Raw genomic sequence first — 22,762 nt, 5'->3', positions numbered from 1 at the left:
ATGAGTCTCGACAACTTCGGTATGGTCATGCTACAAGCCAATCTTAACTTGAACTTTAAAGGCTCGAGTCATCAGGTAAGACGCGTACATGACGCGTGCGGTACTACTCATCTGCATATAAACGCGAACGTAACACTTTCGCTAGCTTTTAATAATGGTCACCATTTCATTCCAGGCAGTATCAATATTTACATTAAAAAAAGGTCATTCTCGAATCAAACGATCAGTCACTATCATAAAAATGTTACCCAGAAGTACCAAGGAAGACCATTCCAAGATCACTGAACGGAACGAGACAACCCCATAGCTACAACGCACTAGCTGGCCTGAGCTGTTCCATAATCGACCACTCGGTGTTATCGCCACTTCGGCACGCCAACCAGGTACGGCCAAAGGAAAAGGGTTATTACTCGGCGATTGTGAAGGGCTCCCCTTTGAAGTTCCGCCGATGCTGAATCACAACTACATGTTCTCTTAGAAGGTATCGACCTCATGTTCGATAGGGCCGGAGCCACGCTTCCTCCTACATCGTACGCGTCTCGCTGCTGGTTAAATATATATTCGAAGGATGTCTTTGGCCACATCAATTTCGCATCGTATCGAGCATAAAGAGATAGAAATATGTATAGAAACGGTTCATATGTTTCTTTTCTCGCATTTTTAGTCGCATTTTTAGGTATCGACCATCTCAGCGGCGAGACATCTTCAATATAACACTGGGGTCGAAAGAAGAGAAGATGATACATCTTAGCCCTACTAGCTGGGCTGCAACTAGCAGGAGAAGAGCATAGTGGTGCTCTAGACCCAATAGACTGGGAATCTAGTGACGACGACAATAGAGAGTACGACGAAGGAGATGATAGCAGCGATATCGAAATCAACGAATACACTGACGACGATGTTGACGAAGATGACGACCACGCGAATGACAAAGAGGAAGAAGGAGATTTCCGAACTGAATTTGAATCGGACTCTTCCCTACCCACCGGCTTATGACTACAGTTATCAGAGGCCTTGTTCCAGCTTTCGATGATGTTTTGGACGCATCAGGATCCTGCTGGAGATATGTCTTCCTCGGTGGTCATTCATTACACAGCAATCATGGGAATACAGCAGTATTCTCTTGCCTCTCGCTCAGCACATAATTCTACCTCTAGGTTGGCCGCTTTGATTTGGATCGGCCGCCTCTTATTCCTATAATATGCCTGGCCTATTCATAGCTGCTCTACTCTTGTTTACGAGTGGCCGTCCCGGGACCAATATCCATCACAGCCTGACCGTCTCGATGCGATTCGAAGGGCGTACATTGTACGAGGGTGTTACATTCTATTTGGGGAAATCGCCGAACTCAAGGCGTTAGCAAAATCAATTGTTAAGCGTGAAGGCATTCCGGGGAATCTTTCCTGAGCGCCAGATGGGCTATCTTTTACAATCGGGGACGATAAGAAATTTGAGCTGTCTGAGTTTTGCAAAACCCACTGCAGAGCAGTAGGTCTAGTCAAAGAGCAAGTGAATGAGATGATGTTGGGCTTGGTGATAGATGTTGACTTGGATCATATCGAGGATGATCTGACCTATCCAAAAGTCGGATGGTCCTTTCTTCAGAAAGCCGAGAATAAACTGGCCGATATCTGGACAATGCTAATTGACAAGGTCATATTGTCCAGTTTTCGTGGAAAACCGTATATCAAAGATACTGACTGGCAAGTTGAGACCTGTATGGCATATCTGAATGCGGGAGTTACCCGCATTAAATCGGCCTTCGCTGGTTTGCCTGGTCGAGGCACCAAGGTCACGGGCATTCGATATGTCAATACTGAGCTAGCCATACGCAATTTTTTCTTTCGCGGAGGCCGAATGATTATCATCAGCTATAGCAAAGCTCGAGTATCGAATAACTGCGCTTTCTACATCGTTCATTACCTTACTCCCAACTTTAGTTTAAGCCTGTTGAAGTATCTCGCCATCATGCAGCCAACTTTGAGTTTCATAGCGCAACAGCTCAAGATACCTTACAATCTAGACAACAAATGCTTATTCCCAGATCCTTGTGGGAAACGAAAGCACCTTAGCTCTGCACAAGCTTCCGAAATCCTCAAAGATCTAACCCAGAATCTCCCTACACCATGGACCTTATCCTCGTATAGACGGGCATCCCTTGCTATCGCTAAGCACTAGATTAGCAAACTAGTCGAAAGATCAAATTTCTACTACCCAACTAACGCTACTAATCCAATTCGAATCTTTGCAGCCAGAGCTGGTCACCACCCTCGAATGCTGTTAACAGCATATGCAATCGATAAGGCCTCCCCAGCCCATCTTCAGCCGGATCTTCTTGAGATATATTATGGATTATCTACCATATGGCAGAACTGGAATCAACAATACCGTTGCGAAAATCTCCTATGTTCGAGAGCGGAAGCACATAGTGGCACGACTGCCGAACCCAAGTCTCGCAAGAGACCATGCCAACCAGACGATTTAGTAAGACACTTCAAGAAGGTTAAGAAAGGCGTTAGTAGCTCTGGCAGCAAAAGGAATGGGAAATCCCTATCCGAAGGCCAGCCATAGGTGCACCTATGAGTCGCGATTCTAGAATAGTTCAGGCTTGATATCGATGTTTAAGACAACGGGATGTGGCGAAGATTTCGCATTCACACCGACCAAACTTAAACTTGGCCCTGCCACTGAACTAGCTACAATATGCTGCGATAAGGTACGGGCCACTGCCGGCTGGAAGTTTTCCAGAAATCCGCCGGCTGCGATACCTCCACTCTCCCGAAAACTATTTTCCCAATGGGACAAATACCAAATCAGAAGTACGACTCTTAGCCGCGATAGACTGTCTTTTTACAAAGTATCCATTGACCAGGTAAGTACCCTCTGTGGACTCTGTGACAAGCCTTCTCGTTAACCTCTATACAAACCTCGTACATCGACGCTACCCAGGCATCTCTAGTTCACAGTGACATTCGCAGTGAAATGCTGTAGATCTATCCCATTCTTCGATATCTACCTTTTCAAAGTCTTAAGAGCTTTTTGAGTGCTTATAACATCGTTAATGACCATGGCTCTATAGGCGTCCGAAATATATAAAGCGCCAGCAATGGACTAAGCAAGGCCAACTTATTGAGTCAGATGCTCGCTGAAGCTGATGGTCAGGATAAGACGACCCTCTCGATATCAACCGTGCAAGCAGAAGCGGGAAATCTTATTCTTGCCGGATTAGCTACCACAGCTACTACCTTAACATATCTGATCTGGGCCATCCTCAAGCAGCCCCAACTCCAGGCTGATTTGGAACGTAAAACCTCCGAGCTCGGTCACGAGTTGACTCTCGAGAAGCTTAAGAATGCGCCGCTTCTCAATAGTATCATTGAAGAGACGCTTCGTCTATATGGCGCTGCCCCTTTTTCTCTTCCACGTGTGAGTGTCGGGGCGCTAGACTCGGTTCTGAGATGACGGATGAAATGATGGAGATGGACAATCCTGTGTTCATTGCACCCAGGGGTCATTAGTGCATTATCACAATTTAAAGCAAGGACTGATAACATCAATTCATATGTATTATTATCATCCCTCTAAAGAAATAACGCCCACGTCTGTTCCTGTTGCGTGTTTAATCGCGTAAGAGACTAGATCCAGGGTATCCTTGAAAACAAACAGCTCATCTGTGGTACCGAGGACCTTATCAAAATGTGCCAAGTAGCCCTCTGGAGTCATCTTATGGCAGTAGCGAGGTACCATAGCTATTGTCGTTCTCGCTGCTCTCCCACCTCCCGCACTAAAAAGCTCTCTAGATACCAGACATTCTTCGCTGCATAGTGCAACAACAAAGTCCGCCATAACATAAGTTTAAAAGTATTCTCTTATAATCTATTTAATAATAGGTAATAGATCTAATATATATTATACTACTAAGGGTAAAATACCATTAATCTTAATACCATGCTTAGGACTTATACATCCAAGATCTCAGGTTAAACTAAAGGTAGAGCCTTTGCTTAACATATAGCTACCATCGCCCTTAGCTCTTATACTAATAAGACTATTAGATGAGGTATTGATTATTCTCCTATAACCTTGCTTCTCTATAGTAGGATATACTATATTAATGAATATGATAGTGCCTAGTGCAGCAATTTCCCACATCCGATGGAATGACTTGACGTTTACGTTATTGTGGGCACTGGCTTGACTAGTAGTTCCTGTATTATTAACGAGGATATGGATCGTCCTGTATGAAGATAGGGTGTCTTGCACGAGTTATTGTACTTCGCTTTATAAAGAGATATCATGGCCATCTGCAATCGCCTCTCCACCAGAATCGTCACCGTCGTAGACGGCGAAGGTCATGTCTTAATTTCTAAGAAGTAGATGACGAAAACCTTTGTCACTGGAGACATACTATCGTTTGTCCTTCAGGCAGGAGGTAAGATCGAACCACTGATCTCCAATTAAGCCGATATCTTCCTGTACTAACTATAAGGATCTAGGCGGTGGCCACCAGGCTTCTGGAACCCTTGAAGCGTTGGATAGCGGAGCCAAAGTCATCATTGGAGGTCTTTTTTTCCAATTGATCTTTTTGGCGTTTTCATTGTCATTGCCATAGCCTTCGATCTCGCATCCGGCAGCAACCGACAGGACGTTCCAACAGCGGAGTTCCTTGGAAGAAACACATGTTTGCTTTCTACGCTGGCAGTATGCTCGTCATGATACATTCTGTATTCAGGGCTGTTGAGTACCTCCAAGGCTTTGATAGGTATCTATTACGCCATGAGGCGTATTTGTATATCTTTGATGCGACGCTCATGTTTATGGTTATGGTCTTATTCAATTGGATACATCCTTCTGAGATCAGCGCGATCTTGAACGAAAGAAATACTGGCAAAGGGTACAGCATGGAAGCCTTGGCGGGGTACCCTTAAATTAAAGCACATCACGAGTGGAGGGTATCTAAAGAGGGTAATGTTACTTCTTCGGGAATGGGATTTTAGACGGGCAGCAGTTGTGGGCATTAAGAACAAGCGAAGCGGTAGACAAGGAATAGACAGGAAGGTTTGGGATACATCCGATAACGGATAAAGGCTCTAGATTATAGCTTGCAATAAGTATGATGCTTTAGAATTCGGTATCTCTATCTTGCTCATATGTTCCTATTTCCCAAGCCAACAACTTCAAGTGGCCACGCTACCCAATTTCTCCAATAGGAGCCCAGTAGATCATCTATCGCTTCGACGATATTATATCCCCATCCTTCCATGAACCAAGATTCATTGAGTGAATGCAACAAGGCACCATAAAAAGCATACAAAATCAAGGCCGGTGGCTGTCTTTGGTGCAACAGAGAAAAGTATTCCTCTGGGGCAAAAGGCACAAAAAGAAAGGCTCCTTGCCAAGCTCTGTTGAATTCTGCTTCGCTGTGATCTTCGCCCGTCCATTGTCGAGAATTGAGCCATAAACATGCGACATTGTCTGAGAACCCATAAGCTTTTTTCGTATATCGATGCATCAGGGTTATTCTTCCATACATCCCTCGTCTGACAGAAGCGCTGGTCATCAGGATTCATGATCTTGTCAGGGTCCATAACATCAAAGTTTCCCACACTCAGGAGCTCCCTGAAAAGGCCCGCTCTTAAAGTGGACAAAGATGGTGACAGTATAGCCAAGATGCCTCGAACCATTGGGATCTATCCTGTGCCCAGTATGCGATCTTTGCGGCTACCCCAGCCTGACTCATCCCAAAGGCCTTCACCCAGTCGTCCAGAGACACCAAAGACGTAGAAAAGATTGAGGGAAGACCAGACAAACAATGCATCAGCTAATTCGTCGTTGGCCATATGGATAGCTTCGTTAAATCCCTGCAAGCCCTGATTGTGATAGCGAGCTGCGTCTGCTGTATATTTAAGCCTCTCTTGAGGATCGAGATACGCAACATGGAGGGCGGTTAGGCCAAGAAGAGCTTGCATAACAAAGGGGTGTTTTAAAGCTATTTGGGGGAAGGTGACTTGGCAGGCTACCGATAAGCCTGAATTCTTATAAATATCGATACTTGTCGAAACAGTCCAGTGATAGAGAAGTGCCATGTTCTCGATCTCAAATATGGCAGACGATTGCTCGCGTGACTGTCTCAGAATAGCTAGACATGCAAGTAAAGCTAGACTGGGAATTGGTGAAATGTGCTGACCCCGGTTCAATGGCGGTGTAAGTGTTGAAGTTGAATCGGGTGAAGTTTCATCGCCATGTTAGGTAGCTGGCGAGTGACCAGCCGACAAGGATCTAGCCTGAAGAGACGGATACTGGCATTCAACTCCGCGTCGGCAACAGGCACAGCACTCAGGTTTCTCTTCGCTACACTATTGCGTGAGTTAACGACCTGTGCCATATCTGCGTTTCAGCGCCGCCACAACTAAAACCACATACCTTTACTCGGCGTCTTCTACAATCAAGACACCCAGTCTTTGCTTTCTTGTGTGCTCGACGAGATTTTGCTCCACCACCGTTCACCATTACGACGTCACGAATCTCGCTACTCATAGCCGCCCAACGATAGTGTAGAGGAGGGAGGCGAATAGCTGAACGACAGACCACGCGTTTAGGGCCACTGAACGAGAAATGCCGGCACTTAGTAGAGGTATACAATATTGCTTGTGTGTAATGATGAACGAAGATCGAAGAGCGAGAGGAAAGTTGTTCCTGGATGACTTGAAGCTGAGATTGGAATGAGGCGAAGCAAGAACGAAGCCGAACGAAGCTTAACGAGATCTAAACGAGGTTGCCAATTGAAACGAGGTACAGAGCCTATGCGATTGGCGGAAGACGAGTGGACAACTCCGTAGATGATGGTTCATAGCCTAGCCTAAGATAGTGACTGTCGGCCAAATCTGCGGCCACGCACTTTGTTGTATGACGCTTGAAAAAGTGTACCCGTTGACTCATGTGGGGCGAGCCCGGGCGAGCTAACTTAGCAAGCTAAGTTAGTCCTAAAACCCTAGGACACTCCTTAACCCTGGGATAGCCCCTTACTATAATGCATCTAAATTTACCTATATTTCCTATTGAAAAACGTTAAAAAAGAGAAATATAATAATATCATCTAGTAACTTTATATCTAACCTTATTATAATTGCAAATAACCTTAAGGCTATAAAGGAAGTAATCTAGTTATATATTAACTTTACTAATTAACCTTAATATACTTCTTCTGCTAGTATAATAAAGCCACTCTCTATTAGGGCTATAATAATAAAATATAAGGCTTTTTAAAGCAGTATAGTTAACAGGCTTATTAAGTAGCTAGAGAATCCGAATTTTATAAGGCTAGTAAGGCATCTATAATCCCTAACTAATAAAAAAAAGGACACTATTATTACCTTTGTTATATGAATAAAAAAGTCTAGTTTTCTAGCTTTTAAACCTAAAATAAAAGATATTACTAATATACTTTATTACTACTAGGATTTAAAAAAAAAGCTAGTTAGTTATTTTTAGCATAACTACTTCTATAAGGATTATCCTAAATTATAAAAGATATTCTTTAAGGCTATTAAGAAGTCCTATAAGTCCTAGGAAGCTAGAGGTATTACTAACCTTAAAAGCTGGTTTAAATAACTTATTAAGACTATTAGGACTTTTAAGATTAATACCTCTAAGTGCTAAAATTCAGATTAAGCCAGGATCTAAGTTAGCTACTTATATAAGTAGGTATAATACCTTATTATTATGATAGTTATAGCAAGCATTCCAGGGTAAGAGGTCTAAGCTTTATTAGTAGGGCTAGATAGATATCTATAATAATAGGCATAAAGGGATAGATTCCCTTAACAACTTTAGCTTTTTATACTTTTTCTTATATATAATATTTTTACTCTTTTCCTTTATATCTAATACTATTAAACTAATTATTTAATTCTTTATCTTATAATAAAGACCTTATCTTAATTAAACCTAATTAGTAGTTTCTACTTAGCTTATAATTAAAAGTATTAAAAGATATTATCTTATATTATCTTTTCTTTATTATTACTTTTTACTTTTAAATTAATCTTTAAAACTTAAAAATCTATTATATTAATATAATTAGTTTTTAAAAGGACTTTAAAATAACTTAATTATTTAAAAAAAAGGTATTTTTATATTATTTAAATTATAAATTATAATAATTAAAAAAAGAAAAAATATATTTAATAAAGAATAAGTAAAAGGCTATAAGAAATAATAAAACTACTTATAAAAGTAATAAGAAGTAATAAATCTTTTAATTACTAAGCTAAGAATAGTAAAACTAAATAAATTATATATATAAAAAGTAATATTAAAATTATAAAGCTAGTATTATTTTATAATAATTCCTTATATTAAGGTAGTAATAAAATCTACTTTATAAAGAAGTTTAATCTTAATTTAATAAGAAAATATTAAAATTATATTATATATTATAAATTATAATAAACCTAATATAGCCTAAGATTAATAAAACTTAAAAATAAGTATTAAGGTACTTATTATATTACTTAAATATAAATTATTTAAAAAAAATTACTTTTATAATAACTAAACTTATTAATATTTTATTAAAATATTTTAAAATCTTATAAAATCTATTAATTAATTAAATTTTAAAAACTTTAATATAAAATATTTTTATATATATTATATTTTAAACTTTTATAAGGAATCTAGTAGTGATAATAATAGCTAATATAATTATATTATTAAAGATAAATAAAAGGGATATTTATAACTCTTTATAATTATTCTCCTATTTAGAAAAGACCTTATTTTAATTAAACTTAATTAGCAGTCTATACTTAGCTTATAATAAAGAGTATTAAAAGATATTATTTTATATAGTCTTTTTTTTATTATTACTTTTTACCTTTAAATTAGTTTTTAAAACCTAAAGAATTAACTTTATTAATATAATTAGGGGAAAACTAATATAAACTAGACTTATCCCTAAAAATTAAATATTACCTAATTTATTATATCTTAATATTAGAATTAGCTATTAATTTAATTTATATTAAAACTAGTAATAAACTATAATAAATTATAAAACTAAAAGTTTATAAAGTAAAGGTAATTAAAAATATATAAAAACTAATAAAATACCTTATTAATGCCTAATAACTCTTAAAAAACTTCTATTAAAAATTAAAACTAAATCTAAAATAGCAGACTAATTAATAAGGTCTATTATACTAGCTTTAATTCATTTTACTATAATAGTAAAATTAAAAGATATAACTAAATTCTCTACCTTCTTATATTTATTTATTATTTTAGTATCTTACTTAAAAGCCTTTAGAGTTTTAAATTAAATAAGATACTTTTAGTAATAAAGATATATAAACTTAGATAAATACTTATTTAATTAATATTATAATTAAATAAGCTTATCTTTAATAGCTTTTTTATTAACTTTAATATAGTTTTTCTCTTAAATTAAATAATCTACTATTTAAAGATTAATAAAATATTATATATAAAGAAAATATATAACTAACCCTTAGTTAAAATTATACCTTTACTATTATAAGTATAACTTTAATAGGTATATTTAAAATAATTCTTCTAGCTATCCTTTATTATATATTTAATATAATTCTAAATATATAAAAAATATAATATAATCTTATAATTAGTAAAAGTAATAAGTTTTATATAAATAAGATAATACTAAGTTTTTAAATATAATATAATTAATATAAAAATAATTATAAAGCTAAGTTTTATATATTAAGGAGGAATTAATATTATAATAAATAAGCAAGGTCTTAAAAATAAAAACTAAGAAAGGGAAGAGATTATATTATAATCCTAGTAATTATATTATATATACCTTATATTTTCTTCTAATTATAAATAGTTATTATATATTAAAAGATTCTTTTTTTTTCCCCCTTACTTTTAGCCTTATATAAGGCTATTAAGCTTTTTAGCTTTTCTATTAATAGTTTAAATAATAAGACCCCTATAGCAGGCTATTAGTATAGAAATTAAAATTAAATAAGGTTTATCTGCCTTAGTAATATAATTACTGCCTTAACTAAGTAATACTAATACTAGTTATATCTTAATAGCTAAATTAACCTTTTTCCTTTAACCTATCTAAAAAAACCTTAATTAACCTTTATAACCATACCTAATTTATCTATTGCATTTAAGTATATTATCTAACCTGACTTTCCCTTTTAACCCTTCTTACTAATAATATAATAGCTATACCATCTTAATGCCTATATAAAATAGCCTGCAGCTATATAATTATGCCTACTGCATAACTAGTTATAATCTCAATCTAGCTATTAGGCCTGCCCTAGAGGCAGCTAATAAAGAAGAACTCTACATAATATATATAATAGTTATTACTATTATAAAGAACTTCTTATTAAAAAGTAGATTTAACCTTATTAAGATAGTTATTTTTAATTATAGCCTAATTTAGTTAATTCATTATATAAAAGAGAGGTATTATATTAATTTAATTAATTTAAACTAGGTTAATAATAAGCTATTAAGTCTTAATAACTTAGAAATAGCCTTAAGGAAAGGTTATCCTTTTTAAATTAGTTAAGGTAGCTTTTCTTACTGTCTTTATAAGTAATTTAGCTATATATAAAAAGTGACTTCTTAATATATCTATAAGGGCAGCTAATATTACTAAAGAGCTGCTTTTAAATTAGTAAAGAGTTCTAGGATAAATGCAGGGTAAATGCAGGGTTTAGAAATTCTATTAAAGTTAAAATATATTAAAGGAATTATATTAAGTTTTATATAAGTTAGTTAGCAAAAGTTAAATTAACTTAAAGTTATAACTAGCTTAATTAATTAAATATATATAATAAGGCATATAACTAATTAACCTTATATATAAAAATAAATAAAGTAAAATTAGTAAAAAAGCAGTAATTTAAACTAGGGATATACTTATATAACTTATACTATAAAAAGTAAAAGTTATTTATATAATTAAAATATTTTATTATATTAATTTAATAATTAATAATAATAATAATAGTAATATAAGTAAAAATAAATATAATAATATTCTTTTACTAATTTTATAATAACTTAAGCCCTTTTTACTTACTTTTTAATTAAACTTACTTTTTATTTTATTAATAATACCTTATATAAATATAATTATTATATCTTTATATAATAATTAAAATAAGCTCTCAATTAAATACTATATATAGGCTACCTTTATTAATTAATATATATTAAATTTAATATTTATAATTAAACTTAATAATTAATTATATTTAAAGTATTTCTTTAAAAAAAAAAAAAACTTTATTATAATCTTATAGCTAAAGTTTATAAACTTATAAGTTTTTATAAAAATTATATTATATCTTATAAGTAAATTAGAGTTTATTAATTACCTTAAATTTAGTTTATTAGCTGCCTTATATTATACTAGCATTCTTTTATTTTCTATTAAAATTATTTTATTAATTGCCAAATAACACAGGGGATACTATTTACTAGCCTTATAGACCTAAAGACCGCCAAGACCTATAAGAAGCTTTAGGAGCTTATAGGCCCTCTAGTAACTGCCTAGCTTAATACCATAATAGGCCTAACCTTAACTAAAACGCGGGCTATCTTAGTAGCTTCTATAGCTAAAGAGATCCCTATAGGCCTAGCTAGGTCAGCCTGGAATACCTCTAGAAGGTCTTCTTAAATCTCTTTTTAAGCTATTTAGCCTTATATTTCTCTTTTCTAGCTTTTCTAGCTATATCCCTCTTTCCTAGCTTTTCTAGTTATATCTCTTAGCTTTTAGCTATATCTCTCCCTAGATTTTAGGCTATATCTCTTTTTCTAGCTTATTAGCTATATCTCTTATACCTGCCTTTTCTTTTTATCTTATTTCCTTATATCTTAGAAAATCTCCACTTTTCTATCTTATTAGCTAGACCTTAGTCAGAGAAAAACACCAGGGCAAAGATAGCCTAAATAGTTAATATAAACCTTATCCTAACCCTTAACCAACGAACAAGCACTGAGGATTGTCGAGAATGGAATCGAGACCAATCGGGGCTTTGTTGAAGCCGATATTATCATGCTAGCCAATGGCTTCTCCACAAATACATTCCTCGAAGGAGTTGAGGTTGTTAGGCGTGAGGAAACGTTGACTCAGCACTGGGAGTCGTTTGGTGGAGCCGAAGCCTATAACTGCTCTGCCATGAGTGGTTTCCCAAACTTCTTCATGCTTCTAGGTACGTACCTGCATGGTATGTTTTATATAACTGACTGACTGTTGGCCAGGCCCCAATTCAATAACAGGTCACACCTCGGCTATCATGGCCGTTGAGAACAGTGTCAACTTTGTACTGCGTATCCTGAAGCCTATTCTTGGCAGCCCTAACGGAGTCGTTGAGTTTGACAGGGACGCCGAAGAGCGCTACGTCAATCGCATCCAGAATGATCTGTCTAAAACTGTTTGGAACTCAGGGTGCCAAAGTTGGTACATTCAACCCCATTCTGAGAACAACCGAGTATGGAATGCCATGCTTTATCCATATTCTCAAGGATACCTATGGTACAGGAGCTTGTTTCCCGTTTGGAGCGACTGGAAGATCACAGTGAGTTATGGTTACCCGACGTGATATTTTCATGGAGGCTAACATCGTGCTAAGGGCCGTACTAATAACTGTAAATCTGTACTTCGGCTCTTGTTAAAGGCTCTATTAGTTCTTACAGGAGGTTCAGCTGCTTCCGCTTGTTTTCATGTGCTGTGGAAGTCGCAGTGGAATGTGAAAGGGCTGTACGCAGACATTGCATACCTGAAATCTAAATATAGATAAGAGAGGTTTATAGATGGATGTGCTAAAGCTTTAAATAAACTTGCCTATATCATGACGGAACTAAAACTATATTATAATACTTCTATGGCTATGCATTGGCTGCCTTATAACTTTAACAATTATATATCTATAAAATGCTTTACTGCAGTTTTATCTATTCTTTAAGGGAGATTTATAATTTAAAATTTTATTTCCTGCTTAATATAACTAGAAAGTTATAGTAGTTATTTAAGTTAGTACTATAAGATAAATAATCAAAACTTCTTAGTTATATAACTAATAAGCATCTTATGTTAAGTAGGTACAATAGCAATATATTAAGCCAAGTTTACACAACCTCGTTTAAAGTCCTGCTTTAGAGCTAAGACATCATAAGGCAGATACTATACAGAGGCACCTAACACCTATGGATCTAAAGTCCAAACCAATATATTATAAGTACGATATAAGGCATTAGAAACTTTCCATAAGGAGATAAAAGCCAGGCTAATCTAAGGCCGGCTTGGACTTGCCAGACCCGAACTGTGCGCCGAAGCCGAATAAGAGTTCTTCCTGCGTCCTCTCTTTCTCCCCCTCTTTGTCCCTAAGTCTTCCCGGATAAGAAGGGATCGTAGGCGGTGCGGGTCGAGGAGAACCGCTTCGAGCCCCAGTGCTCCAGGTCTTGGCCTCGACACTGCCAAGTGATTTTAGTCTGATGGGTCGCACGAAGAATAGTGATGATAGGCAGGGATAGATTTGATGGACGTACAGTTCTGGTATGACGATAGGAATAGGCTTAGACAGTAAGGTTAATAATCTTTATAAAGATGGTTCGAAAACCAGAGAGGCTGTCAAAGGCGTATATCAATCGGAGGTGATAGGGTCAGATGGCCAAGAAGCAGGGTCAAGATATATTTTTATAAATTTAACTTATAAAGCATTTCTCTTTTGAAACTCCTTAACAAAGTCTTTAACCCTCGGTCCAATCCTATTAGGCATATTAGCCTCTATTTCGGCATTCACGCTTTCTTTCAACAACACTAACGCGTCCGCATAAGGCTTCCACCCCTGGCTATTCCCAAAGTCAATTGCCACCGTCGGATTCCTGCTCTGCACCTGAAGGATAGATCTCCTGTACTCCTCTGTCTGCAGCTGAAAAAGCCAAAGGCAGGGACATGACACTATTCTAGCTTTCAGACCATACTCCCTTTCGAGAAACTCTTGCGTGCCCATTGCATAGTGAATCCCAACACCAGCGGTCATGAGAGTCAAGTCAAAGTCCTCGTCGTGACATTTGGAGAATGCGTAAGCTCCAAGTGTCACACCCAGACGAGACGAGTGACCAGGAAAGCTTGCGGCACCATTCTGTGGCAAGGAAATAGTTGTTGGTAACTTGGTCGATCTGATGGACACGAGAAAGGCACCTGCAGCCTCTTCGGCGTCGCAGGGGCGGATGTGAAGGGTTTCGGGCTTTGTCCTACCTGGCCTCGAACGCCTGTCTGGCTGCTGTGAAAAGTTGTCTCCTCCGAGGGAGCTGTGTTCTCCTCTCCGAGAGCGCTGCTCAGCTGGCCAGGGCGATAGAGGTGGAGTTATCGGGCCAGTGAGGGCAGTTTGGTGTTGATTGATGGTGGCTGGCTTGCCAGCAACGTGATTCCAGAACTCCCTGGCGAGCGCTGGGTATAGTTCTCGGTATCTCTTCACCCTCACCAGCCAATCGGCCTCGTAGAGGTTGATTTGCTTCAAAACATCTTGGAAGACGTCGTAAAGTTCTAGCGGGAGGTAGAGCGGAGTGTTGTTGTTGGGATGAGAGTGTAGCCGGTGTGACAAGGAGCTGTTGGGCGACTGGACACTGATCAAGGTCGGCCCATTGCTTCCTCTTGAGGTACTGAGGGCCATACACAGGGCTTTGCTTTGGATTAGAGAGTGGTTTCAATCATCGCGGGAGACACTGGCAGAACTCACCGGTGATAGTGAGGTCGTCGTCATTCACCAGTTCAATTACATTCCAGCCACGCGTCTTGAAGTTGTTAACTTCAAGCTTATCGCTCATTGAATCATACATGCTATCGTAAATAACACAGAGATTACTTAGCTTCCAACTGCCGGCAAGAGCGACTATCTTAAGAGCACTGTCCTGCTGAAACTTGGCATCGTCGATGACGCACCAAATCATATTGTCTAGCAGCTCCAGGCCTGGCTTGTTGTAGAGCATCGTAAGGTTTCTCATTGCAATTGCCTGACCTATGGCACTCGAGATTGCTTGATTTGAGTGACACGGAAGAGTTGTTGTTCTGGAAAAGACGCTGGCAACTCCTAAAGGGTCTACGGCGATGCCCTTTGCTCCAATGAGATGCACAAACAAGTCTTGCCATCTGCCAGCATAATCTGTAGGCAGGTATGTGAGTTAGCACAGAGAAACAGCTAGGTAGGCACTGGGAACGAAACCTACGTCCTGACACAACTAAACGATCCCGGTTAAAGTAGTGACTGTTCTCTGGTGCATATCTCATCACATACTTGAAGAGAGCAGTTCCAATAGAAGCCTTGAGCCTGGAAGATCTACACGACTGCTCAGATAAATGTCATCGAAGCTATTACTTTTGTGATGAGACTTACTCATATCCTTCTTTGTTCAACTGCGAGATGAAACCTACAAGCAGCTTCGAGGCTCTGTCGAGCTTTTGAAGCTCATAAGAGGAGCTTCCACTGGCCCGAGAGTCACCCGATGCTTCAGCGGGAGTGTGATGCATCATAGGGTTCATGGTTGGAAAACAAGCGGACTGTGGGTAGGGGTAAAAAGCAGCAGTCAAGAGTAGACTGATAATCTGGTGGGTCTACTTCTTCATCTATCTATTCATTATACAGCCTCTTGTATCACTTGTTCATGAAACAGGCTTAGTTCACCCCGTGGACAGGCTCGGCACTTGTCACTTTTGAGTTTCAAAGTGCCAATTGCTTTCATTACACTCGTAAATTTAGTTGATCAAAACAACACAGAAGCAGGGGGCGGACCTCGCTTCGAGGTGGGCTCGCAACGAGGCCGGTCGGCAGTTGAGCTCGTACTAATGACCGACCAGGGATGGTGAGAAGCAATAGGTACTCTTCGGGGGCTAAATCTGGAGCCTGGCTCGTGCGAATGAGAAGAGTCAAAGTTGGCCGTACTTTGTCCCATTGTAAGCTTTGAGACGGCTCTTTTGAAGCAGTTTCAACTAGTTGAAGGTGCTCAGCCTTGAGATGTCTGGTCGATGCCACTGTTGAAGGGGAAATAGCAGAGGTTGGCGGGAGTCAAGGTTTGGACTTTATTGACTAACGTCTCACACCGACATGCATGCCAAGTAGGAATAATTAGGTGCACAATGTTGATTCAAACACGGATGTCAGGCCAACAGATAACTTTGATTGCGTGAAGTCATTATTGCCGTGGAAATTACAACTCAATCCTTCTTCTATGATTTCCCGCTACTTCCACAGATATCCATCCACCGCTCAACCTCGGCTTGGAGCACAGCCATACCACCATCCATGAGCTGCATCAGCGGCTCCTGAGCATGCTCTCTGACATAAGTATTCCAACTCTCTAGGATAAGCTTATTGATATTTAATTTAATTGCACCGTTCTGGATGCAGCATTGCATGATCTCAGGCGTAAAGTCGTTTGTGCCGTGGAGCGCCATTATGACGCGACCGCTAACCTGAGTGTTGACGCTAGACAGACGGCCAAAGTCGAGTTGAGGCCCGGTTGGGCCGTAGTCACCGTGGATGTTACCTATGCTCGGCGCAAGAAGGTCGATTTCGGCAGCTAGAAAGTCTTCGACTTCTCTAGGCGTGGTGAAGAGTGCTTGTGTTAAGCCATCAGTCTCAAGCTTCCCAGTGTAGGCATTGGCTTGGTATCGCCTTACTCACCTTCCAGAGATCCCGTGTCCGCAATACCCTCTTCTCCCCCATTGATGCGCCCACTTTCAGCCTCAACAGCGATGCCGTGACCATGGCAAATACTCGTCAAAACCTTGGTCTTTTCTAAGTTCTCGTCGTGGTCATAATGGCTCATGTCCACCATAATCGAATCAAACGGCAAAGTTGCAGCAATTTCTCGGACCTGCGCCTCGTCCTGCGCATGGTCTAGATGGAGCGACAGCGGTACAGTTGCCGACTTGACTGCTGCTGCTGCTGCCCATGCTAACGTCGGGAGCTGTTTGACGGTTGAGGGGAAGAGTAGAAGAATAAGAGGTGACCTCTTGGCTTCGGCAGCGCGAACTAGCGCTGTCAGGTGCTCGATGTTATAACTGAACAATGAAATTGCGCATGAGAATAGTCCATTTCAGTCCGAATAAGGATTACCCACCAAATCACAGCCAAGACACCATACCTGCCCTCGGCCGCCGAGCGGAGGATTTGCAGGGTGCGGTTCTGCTTCTGAACATTCAGCCAGGAATCCATTTCTGCCGTTTCTTCTCGATCACGGATGAGTGGAAAAGTGATTAGGTACTGAAAGTCTCCAATTACTTTCTGATATAACACTCACAGGGATCAACACCCTGGGCTTCCGTACTACTTGTCCTCAATGAGTGGTAGCATAAGCCGAGGGTGGGGCTATCCTCGAGACGAGGGCATCATAACCTCGAAGCGAGGTCATTTCCTTTCACGCTGCCACGCTACCTCCTCGCACTCGCATACGGTAACAAAAAATCCTATTGGAATTGAATTCGGGGTCGTCTCGAAGTTGGTAAATCTGGTCATCAACTACACAACTGCAGAACAATGATTGTGATACAATGTCCAAGTATATCTAAGCTGGCAGCTGGCGATGAATTTCCAGCTGCCAATTCGCAACCCCATCTCAATATCATCAAACAACACTTTCCACTCACTGATAAATCATGGCTCCAACACTAGAACTCAACGAGAGGGCTGCTGTTGACAAGATTCTCGTCAAGCCCCTCCCCAGCAATGGCAGCACTAGCTTTGCTAACCTTAACCTCGAGAGCCCAGAGAAACACGACAGGGTTTTGAAGGTGTTTAGAGCTTTCATCGCGGACCTTTGCCAGCAGTTCAATGGTGGACACCCTGGGTAAGAGATGGCTCCGGTTTCATTCTGCTCACGACACTGACTCTTCAGGTCCGCTATGGGCATGGCAGCCATTGGCATCGCCCTCTACAAGTACGTCATGAGGTACTCTCCCAACAATTGCGAGTACTTTAACCGTGACCGTTTCGTTCTGTCCAATGGTATGTCATCTCTACAAATTCACAGCGAGACGCTCTAACCAAGATCAAGGACATGCCTGTCTGTGGCAATATCTATTCATGCACCTTGTCGGTGTCAAGAGCATGACCCTCGAGCAGCTCAAGTCATATCACTCAACAAAGACCGATTCCCTCTGCCCTGGCCATCCAGAAATCGAGAATGAAGGCGTTGAGGTTACCACTGGTCCCCTCGGCCAAGGAGTCGCTAATGCTGTCGGTCTCGCCATGGCAACCAAGAATCTAGGCGCGACATACAACAAGCCAGGGTATGACTTAGTGAATAACATGACGTGGTGCATGATTGGTGATGCCTGCCTTCAAGAGGGTGTTGGGCTGGAGGCAGTCTCTCTCGCTGGTCATTGGAGACTTAATAACCTCTGCATTATTTACGACAACAACTCGATTACTTGTGATGGCACGGCGGATGTTGCCAATACTGAGGATATCAATGCAAAGATGGAGGCTACCGGATGGAATGTGCTGGATGTGTTTAACGGAGACTCAGATGTTACCGGTACGTTCGCAAGTGTCCCCTTGAATACGCTTCGACTCATGATAACCAGCCATCGTCAACGCCCTTATCGCGGCCCGATCAAGTGACAAGCCAACGTTTATCAACATTCGCACAACTATCGGCTTCGGATCTGCCGAGGCCGGCAACGCAAAGACACATGGAGCAGCCCTCGGGGTCGACGACGTGGCCAACATCAAGAAGTCGTTCGGCCTGGACCCCAACGAGCATTTCCACATCCCACAAGATGTCTACGACTTGTTTGCAGATGTTCGTGTCCGCGGCGATGCCTACGAGGCCGAGTGGCTGGAGACTGTTCAGAGGTATAAGAAAGAGGATCCTATGCTTGGGACGGAATTTGGCCTTCGTGTCGCTGGAAAGATGCCCGACGACTGGACAAAGTGCATCCCCAGCAGGTCAGAGCTTCCAACTGAGCCCACGTCATCGCGAAAGTCTGCAGGTATTCTGACCAATATCCTTGGAGAGAGGATCAAGTCCTTTTTGGTCGGCACTGCGGACCTGACCCCTTCGTGCCATGTGGCCTTCAACAACAAGGTCGACTTCCAATCAGTGAGTGCAGAAGAATAAAGAGTATTGATTGCAATTACTAACGCAACGAATAGCCTGATCTGCGAACCGCTTGCGGTCTCAACGGAAACTACAGTGGCCGCTATATCCACTATGGTATCCGCGAGCACGCCATGTGTGCCATCTCCAATGGCCTCGCTGCATTTAATAAGGGCACCTTCATCCCTATGACAAGTTCATTCTTTATGTTCTACCTCTATGCCGCCCCAGCTGTTCGAATGGCAGCCCTTCAGGGAATACAGCAGATTCACATCGCTACCCACGATAGCATTGGTACCGGCGAGGATGGACCGACGCATCAGCCGATCGCCCTGCCAGCTCTCTACCGCGCCATGCCAAATACCCTGTATATCCGTCCATGTGACTCTGAGGAGGTGGCAGGTGCTTTCATAGCTGCTATCCAGGCCACCGAGACGCCAACCATCATCTCTCTGTCCCGACAGAACCTGACACAGTTCCCGCAGCACTCTTCGCGTGAGGGCGTGAGCGTGGGCGCATACGTCTTTGTCGAGGCTGACGATGATGACTTTGACGTGACGCTAATTGGAGTCGGTTCCGAGATGGGCCTGACGATGCAGGCCAAGGATGTGCTTCTCAGGGAGCACGGCATCAAGTCAAGAGTGGTTTCATTTCCCTGCCCTAGACTTTTCGAGCAGCAACCGCGACAGTACAAGCAGTCAGTGCTAAAGCCTCGCTCCGGAAAGGCTACCGTCGTCATCGAGGCATATGCCGCGAATGGATGGGAGCGGTACGCTGATGCATCGATGTCCATGAGGCGATTCGGAAAGAGCCTTCCATCCAAGGCGACATACGAGTATTTCGGATTCCAGCCTCATAATGTTGCAACTAAGATCAGGGATCTGGTAGAGGAGGTCAAAAGAGATGGGATTGAGATACTGAGGGGTGATTTCAGAGATCTCAATGGCAGCTTGGGAGTTGGATTTGAGCATTAAGAGTTGGTCAGTATTGCTTATTATCCTGCTTAATTGTTTCGCCTATATATAAACTTAAGGGCAAAGATATCGAATTGCTTCAAGTCTTTCATCTGGCTCTGGCGGCAGTGAAGCCCGTTTTTCCTTGCCCAATTGAGTCAAACGGTGATGGTGTAAGGGGTGACAAGGAATTGGGTTATGATCAATTGTATAAGAGGGAAAGACTCTTAGCTAGACAGGACCTAATACTGACTCTATTCACAAGGCAGTGAAACTCGGGCTGGACGTTAGACCAGGGCCTCGATTGTCAATGTCTTTGTCATCATCCCATGCTAGATAATGTTCCCAATTCTTCAAGGCAAGTCATGTTGGTTTAGTGGAGAAATGCGGGGGGGATTCAGCGCTATACCTAGCCTGTTTAGAGCTGCGCAAATATATGGAGCTGATACCCTCGAGACGAGACCCAGACAATTTGCCATCATCCATCTATCATCAATGGACACCAACAACACCCCCAGACGATTTCGCCGCAATAGGCCGTCTCGGGCTCGCGGTTTGAGGACCTCGACGGGCTGGTAGGTATTCACTTACTTACTCCCACTCGACTGGCTAACGCTGGCCTTGATACCGCTGACACTACCCTACAGTCTCACCTGTAGAAGAAGACGCGTCAAGTGTGACGAAGGCAAGCCCAGATGTGTCCAGTGTTCCAAGTCTGATCGAGACTGCCGTTATGCTCAGCAACTGAGTGTCCTAGTACAAGCAGATCAGGACATCTCCGAAGCAGCCAAGTTGCGCCAGGATGCAGTCCCTGAGGCATCTTGCAGCGGGAACAGCAGTACCGGCGGCCTAAGCGTTCCTCAAGAGACGGGCGATGCTGAGAATAATCAACTCAGTATCGAGGGAACGGTCAGCTACCAGGATAACTTCCAAGTCCTTGTTGAACCTTCCGTTACATTCCAGCTCCATGACTCCATCAACATATCCCAGGATGACCAGTCAGAGACAAGTAATGATGGACGTTTGCCTAACGTAGACTTTGATTTCGCTGCGTCTCCGTTAGCCAGGAGCCAAGTTTCGCTACTCAACATCTCGCCATTCGAATGGTACGACCTGCTAGCGCAGGATGCTATCTCCCAGATCCAACGGTTAAACGATGCCTCGAATGGCGAACCACGATGGAATTTTGATGAGAGCACACTCTCTCGCCGGCAGTCACCCGCCCCGAGATCTATCGATACTGACTCCCACGCACAAGACCGTCACGGTAATGGTCTTGGAGTGTCCTCAGTGGATCACGACTCGGCCAACAAACCATGGAACACCACTGAGAGCATCGAGCTCTCGCCAGCCGACCTTGGCTTCTTTCGTTACTACACTGAAATCGTTGGACCGATTCTCGATCTGTTTGATCAAGCGCGTCATTTTACCAATGTCGTACCTCACCTCGCGCTGCGCAATTCGGGACTATTGAAGGCGATACTTGCAGTCGCAGCCAAACACATGTCTCTTGGTGTCAAAGTCAGGCAGCCACAGAGTCATGGCGGAAACTCGAGCGAGAGCAACTCATTGTCGCCGGAGGCAACAACAGGCGGTGGCCAACCCCCGGAACAGAGTCAGATACCTGCGCACATGGCCACCCAGTACTACTACGAGACCCTCCAGTATCTTTCGCAGACTCTACTCTATCCTTCTTATGCAGAATCCCACGAGATTCTGGCCACGGCCATAATGATCAGCACATATGAAATGTTTGACGCTGGCGGTACCTCGACGAGCGGCAACTGGGAACGCCACCTACGAGGTGCTTTCTGGATACAACGTTCCCAAGACAACGATGGCGAGTCCATTGACGGATTGAGGCGAGCCGTGTGGTGGGCGTGGCTTAGACAGGATATCTGGGCAGCGTTCCGGGCAGGGAGGCCGACTCTTACTATCTGGCGCCCCAAGAAGAGACTCGAGAATCTCGATTCTGACGAGCTCGCCACGAGGATGGTCTACATATGTGCCAAGTGCGTCGAGTTTGCCGCTCTGGACAAGACCTCGCCTAGTCAAGATATACAACAGAAGATTGAGCATGGTAACAGACTTCTTCAAGCCCTCGAAAATTGGTATCATATACTTCCTTGCTCGTATAAGCCAGTCATGGTCACAACGGAGCACGACACCATGAGCCGGACACCCTCAACCTCCAAGTCTCAGACAAGGTTCCGCTCCGTATGGTTCCACCCGCCCAACCACGCCGGCGCCATGCAGATGTATCATTTTTCCAAGGCCATCGTACTGCTGAACCAGCCCTCAACCGGCGGCCTCAACGCGTACCGTCAGCGTCAAAAAGGTCTCAACGAAAGCCTCAATATGGTTTGCAGCATTGCAAACGCCTGCCAAAGGGGCGAGCCTGCAATGGCCTTTGTCAATGTCCAGGCCATATTTGCTGGTAAGCGGCAACTCCCTCTGATGAATTGTTGACTAACCAGCCCAGTCGGCCAGTGCGTTCAGATGCCAGAGAAGCAGGCGGAACTCCTTGATACTTTGGACAGGATGTTGGAGATTAGCAAGTTTCCCGCTACAGGGCTCGTGGCGGATCTTAAGTGCGTGTGGCAAGAATAAGATGCCACTTCGCGACTACTGCAAAGCCGACTTGAGGCTTTTCTTGTCCAGGCTGGTTGTATCTTGACTTTCAGCTGATC

The 22,762-nt window shown here is 41.7% G+C and overlaps 7 protein-coding genes across 7 annotated transcripts; 4 read left to right on the top strand and 3 right to left on the bottom strand.

The window, feature by feature from the left end:
• Nucleotides 1-1,521: 1,521 nt before the first annotated feature.
• Nucleotides 1,522-2,178, top strand: BKA55DRAFT_698632 (uncharacterized protein; the record flags this gene model as incomplete). Its single annotated transcript, XM_046200536.1, has 1 exon — nt 1,522-2,178. The coding sequence occupies one exon, from the start codon at nt 1,522-1,524 to the stop codon at nt 2,176-2,178; it is 657 nt and encodes a 218-aa protein (XP_046040936.1).
• Nucleotides 2,179-3,138: 960 nt separating this feature from the next.
• Nucleotides 3,139-3,825, top strand: BKA55DRAFT_547268 (cytochrome P450; the record flags this gene model as incomplete). Its single annotated transcript, XM_046191003.1, has 3 exons — nt 3,139-3,426; nt 3,646-3,740; nt 3,801-3,825. 3 exons carry the CDS (start codon nt 3,139-3,141, stop codon nt 3,823-3,825), a joined length of 408 nt encoding a protein of 135 aa, XP_046040935.1.
• A 1,321-nt stretch (nt 3,826-5,146) lies between these two features.
• Nucleotides 5,147-6,510, bottom strand: BKA55DRAFT_600381 (uncharacterized protein; the record flags this gene model as incomplete). The annotated part of the gene is made up of 5 exons (XM_046196515.1): nt 5,147-5,402; nt 5,464-5,674; nt 5,726-6,162; nt 6,301-6,356; nt 6,424-6,510. The coding sequence occupies 5 exons, from the start codon at nt 6,508-6,510 to the stop codon at nt 5,147-5,149; spliced, it is 1,047 nt and encodes a 348-aa protein (XP_046040934.1).
• Nucleotides 6,511-11,995: 5,485 nt separating this feature from the next.
• On the top strand, nt 11,996-12,593 carry BKA55DRAFT_466436 (uncharacterized protein; the record flags this gene model as incomplete). Its single annotated transcript, XM_046186112.1, has 2 exons — nt 11,996-12,230; nt 12,280-12,593. Coding segments are annotated over 2 exons (549 nt in total), but the record flags the coding sequence as incomplete, so codon positions are not given.
• Nucleotides 12,594-13,727: 1,134 nt separating this feature from the next.
• Nucleotides 13,728-15,559, bottom strand: BKA55DRAFT_530869 (thiamine diphosphate-binding protein; the record flags this gene model as incomplete). The annotated part of the gene is made up of 4 exons (XM_046189174.1): nt 13,728-14,701; nt 14,760-15,182; nt 15,247-15,356; nt 15,414-15,559. 4 exons carry the CDS (start codon nt 15,557-15,559, stop codon nt 13,728-13,730), a joined length of 1,653 nt encoding a protein of 550 aa, XP_046040932.1.
• Nucleotides 15,560-16,243: 684 nt separating this feature from the next.
• On the bottom strand, nt 16,244-17,234 carry BKA55DRAFT_600379 (ketose-bisphosphate aldolase; the record flags this gene model as incomplete). The annotated part of the gene is made up of 3 exons (XM_046196514.1): nt 16,244-16,635; nt 16,701-17,080; nt 17,164-17,234. The coding sequence occupies 3 exons, from the start codon at nt 17,232-17,234 to the stop codon at nt 16,244-16,246; spliced, it is 843 nt and encodes a 280-aa protein (XP_046040931.1).
• A 440-nt stretch (nt 17,235-17,674) lies between these two features.
• BKA55DRAFT_530858 (Transketolase, thiamine diphosphate binding domain-containing protein) lies at nt 17,675-22,682 on the top strand (the record flags this gene model as incomplete). The annotated part of the gene is made up of 7 exons (XM_046189171.1): nt 17,675-17,865; nt 17,914-18,023; nt 18,073-18,555; nt 18,605-19,122; nt 19,176-19,888; nt 20,732-22,509; nt 22,555-22,682. 7 exons carry the CDS (start codon nt 17,675-17,677, stop codon nt 22,680-22,682), a joined length of 3,921 nt encoding a protein of 1,306 aa, XP_046040930.1.
• Nucleotides 22,683-22,762: the final 80 nt, after the last annotated feature.

This window comes from Fusarium redolens (assembly GCF_020744475.1).
Source record: "Fusarium redolens strain MPI-CAGE-AT-0023 chromosome Unknown BKA55scaffold_39, whole genome shotgun sequence".
In the NCBI taxonomy this organism is placed as follows: Eukaryota; Fungi; Ascomycota; class Sordariomycetes; order Hypocreales; family Nectriaceae; genus Fusarium; species Fusarium redolens.
Note: the sequence above shows the minus strand (reverse complement) of the source record. Positions and strands in the feature narration are given on the sequence as shown.